The sequence below is a fragment of the Dipodomys spectabilis genome, unplaced genomic scaffold (assembly GCF_019054845.1).
Source record: "Dipodomys spectabilis isolate Male_0828 unplaced genomic scaffold, ASM1905484v1 ptg000231l, whole genome shotgun sequence".
Classification (NCBI taxonomy): domain Eukaryota; kingdom Metazoa; phylum Chordata; class Mammalia; order Rodentia; family Heteromyidae; genus Dipodomys; species Dipodomys spectabilis.
The window spans coordinates 2908717-2911361 of NW_024870908.1; the positions used below are offsets into that span (position 1 = coordinate 2908717).

A 2645-nucleotide genomic window follows, 5' to 3' on the forward strand; every position below is an offset into this window, starting at 1 on the left:
GGAGGCAGGAGAGAGGCTGGCGCCGGCCTGGCCGCGCCCCGTTTCCGAGGAACTGGGATGGGGGTGGGTGGGGCGCCCCTCCCGCGCCGCCCAGGGCTCCCCCGAAGCCTGTGGTCTGGACGGCGCTTCCTGGGAAGTCGGAGCCGGGCTGAGCCGGCGGCAGCTGCGGGGGGGGGGGGGGGGGGGGGAGGGGGGGGGCCGCGGGCGTGGAGCGGGGGGGGGGGGGGCTGCGGAGGCGCGCGGGAGCCCTGCGGGCTTCCCGGAGGAGGGGGCCGAGCGCGGACCCCCGGGCCCCGGAGGGGGTGTGGCCGCGCCAGCCGCGGCGCCCCGGGGACCGGAGAGCCGGCGCGAGAGTGCGGGCTCGGGGCTCCAAGGCGGCGTCCCGGGCGCTGCCAGGCGAGGCGCGGGGAGCACCGGGACCCAGCCGGGGCGCAGGCCGGGCGCGCCGAGCCCGGGGAAGGGACCCAGGGGGCGCGCGCTCCCGCGGAAAGAGAAACCGAAAGCGGGCGGGGGCGGGGCTGGGGGCGGGGCCGCCCGCGCCCCCGCCCCGGGCCGGTTTAAAAGCCTGGCGCAGAGGCGGGCGGCAGCAGAGCGAGCTGCGGCCGTGGCAGCGGCACGGCTCCCCGCCTCGGAGCATGCGCGAGAGCCGCCCCGGAGCCCCCCGCCGCCCCGCCCGCCCGCGGCGCCCCGCGCCCCGCCGCCAGGTGAGCCGGCCAGCGGGCGAGGAGGCGGGAGGGAGCGGGAGGGAAGAGAAAGGCGGCCGGGGCCGACCTAACCTCCAGGCCGGGCGTGCGGGATCCCTGCCGCCACGCCCCTGGCTCCCGCCGGCCCCACCCAGGCCGACCCCCGCGCGCGGGGATCCCGCAGCGCAGCGTTTTCCCAGCCTCTCTGCCCAAGTCGCCGCGAGCGGGCGGCAATCCCCAGCGTGGCCGGCAGGCGGCGGCCGCGGGCCGGGCGGCCGGGGTCGGGCCGGCTTCCCGGCCCCGTTCCGCCAGCCGCCGGGAGGCGGGAGCTCCCCGGCCTCCTGGAGGGGGGCCCGGCGAGAGAAGCCCATTTTCCAGACGGGGTCATGGAGGCCCCGGGGCGCCGCGCGGACCCGGCGCTCCGCCTGGCCTCGGGGGGTCCGGCCGCCCCCCCGGACCTGCCGCGCTGCGCCCGGGCGCGCGCTCACTGCTCGTCTCCCCAGCAGCGCACCCCCGGACGCTATGGCCCACCCCTCCGGCAGGCCCCTCGTGTAGGATGGTAGCACACAACCAGGTGGCAGCCGACAATGCAATCTCCACGGCAGCAGAGTCCCGACGGCGGCCCGAGACCTCGTCTTCCTCCCCCTCGTCCTCCTCGGCGCCCGCGGCCCCCGCGCGCCCGCGCCCCTGCCCGGCGGCCCCGGCCCCCGGCCCGGGCGACACGCACTTCCGCACGTTCCGCTCGCACGCCGATTACCGGCGCATCACGCGTGCCAGCGCGCTCCTGGACGCCTGCGGCTTCTACTGGGGGCCCCTGAGCGTGCACGGGGCGCACGAGCGGCTGCGCGCCGAGCCCGTGGGCACCTTCCTGGTGCGCGACAGCCGCCAGCGGAACTGCTTCTTCGCCCTGAGCGTGAAGATGGCCTCGGGCCCCACGAGCATCCGCGTGCACTTCCAGGCCGGCCGCTTCCACCTGGACGGCAGCCGCGAGAGCTTCGACTGCCTGTTCGAGCTGCTGGAGCACTACGTGGCGGCGCCGCGCCGCATGCTGGGGGCCCCGCTGCGCCAGCGCCGCGTGCGGCCGCTGCAGGAGCTGTGCCGCCAGCGCATCGTGGCCACCGTGGGCCGCGAGAACCTGGCGCGCATCCCCCTCAACCCGGTCCTCCGCGACTACCTGAGCTCCTTCCCCTTCCGGATCTGACCGGCCCGCCCGGCGGCCCGCCCTGCACGCAGCATTAACCGGGCGCCTGACCGTTTCGTTATTATTATTATATTATTATTATTATTTGCCTGGAACCACGTGGGTGCCCTCCCCACCCGGGGTGGAGGGAGTGGGTGTGGGGGGGCGAGGCGCCTCCCGCTCTCGGCTGGAGACGAGGCCGCAGACCCCTCCCCACTTCTCGGGGGTGCTCCCCTCCTGGTGCTCCCCCTGGGTTCCCCTGGTTGTCCCGGCTTAAGTATGGCTGGGGCCAGGACCTGAACTCGCACTCCTACCTCTTCATGTTTACATACACCCAGTATCTTTGCACAAACCAGGGGTGGGGGAGGGTCTCTGGCTTTATTTTTCTGCTGTGCAGAACCCTATTTTATATTTTTTACAGTTTCGGTAATAAACTTTATTATGAAAGGTTTTTTGTTTTTTTAGAACAAGTTTCCAGAGCGTGTGCTTTGCTGAAAGTTGTATGGGGGTCTGTGCAGGCTCAGGGGAGGGGGGCTTCTGCCTGGACCCGGGGCTGGGGGGGTCAGCTGGCTTCGGAAACTCTTGGTCTAGTTTTGGTGTGTGTCTGGTAAGATGGCGGCCAGAGACTGAGCTCCTGATGCATGCCAGCCCCTCTGTGCCTCCCCTGCTCCCACTAATCCCAGAGAGAAACAGCCCTGTGGCTTCGGCACGGCTCTGTCCCCACCTTACAGCAGAGAAAACCGAGGGTGGGCCATTGCTCGCTCTGTGGTTGTCCAGCCACA

General features: G+C 72.6%; 1 protein-coding gene across 1 annotated transcript; it reads left to right on the plus strand.

The window, feature by feature from the left end:
* The first annotated feature begins 594 nt into the window (after positions 1 to 594).
* Socs1 (suppressor of cytokine signaling 1) lies at positions 595 to 2321 on the plus strand. The gene is made up of 2 exons (XM_042698337.1): positions 595 to 704; positions 1190 to 2321. The coding sequence occupies exon 2, from the start codon at positions 1240 to 1242 to the stop codon at positions 1882 to 1884; it is 645 nt and encodes a 214-aa protein (XP_042554271.1). The 5' UTR covers positions 595 to 704; positions 1190 to 1239; the 3' UTR covers positions 1885 to 2321.
* Positions 2322 to 2645: the final 324 nt, after the last annotated feature.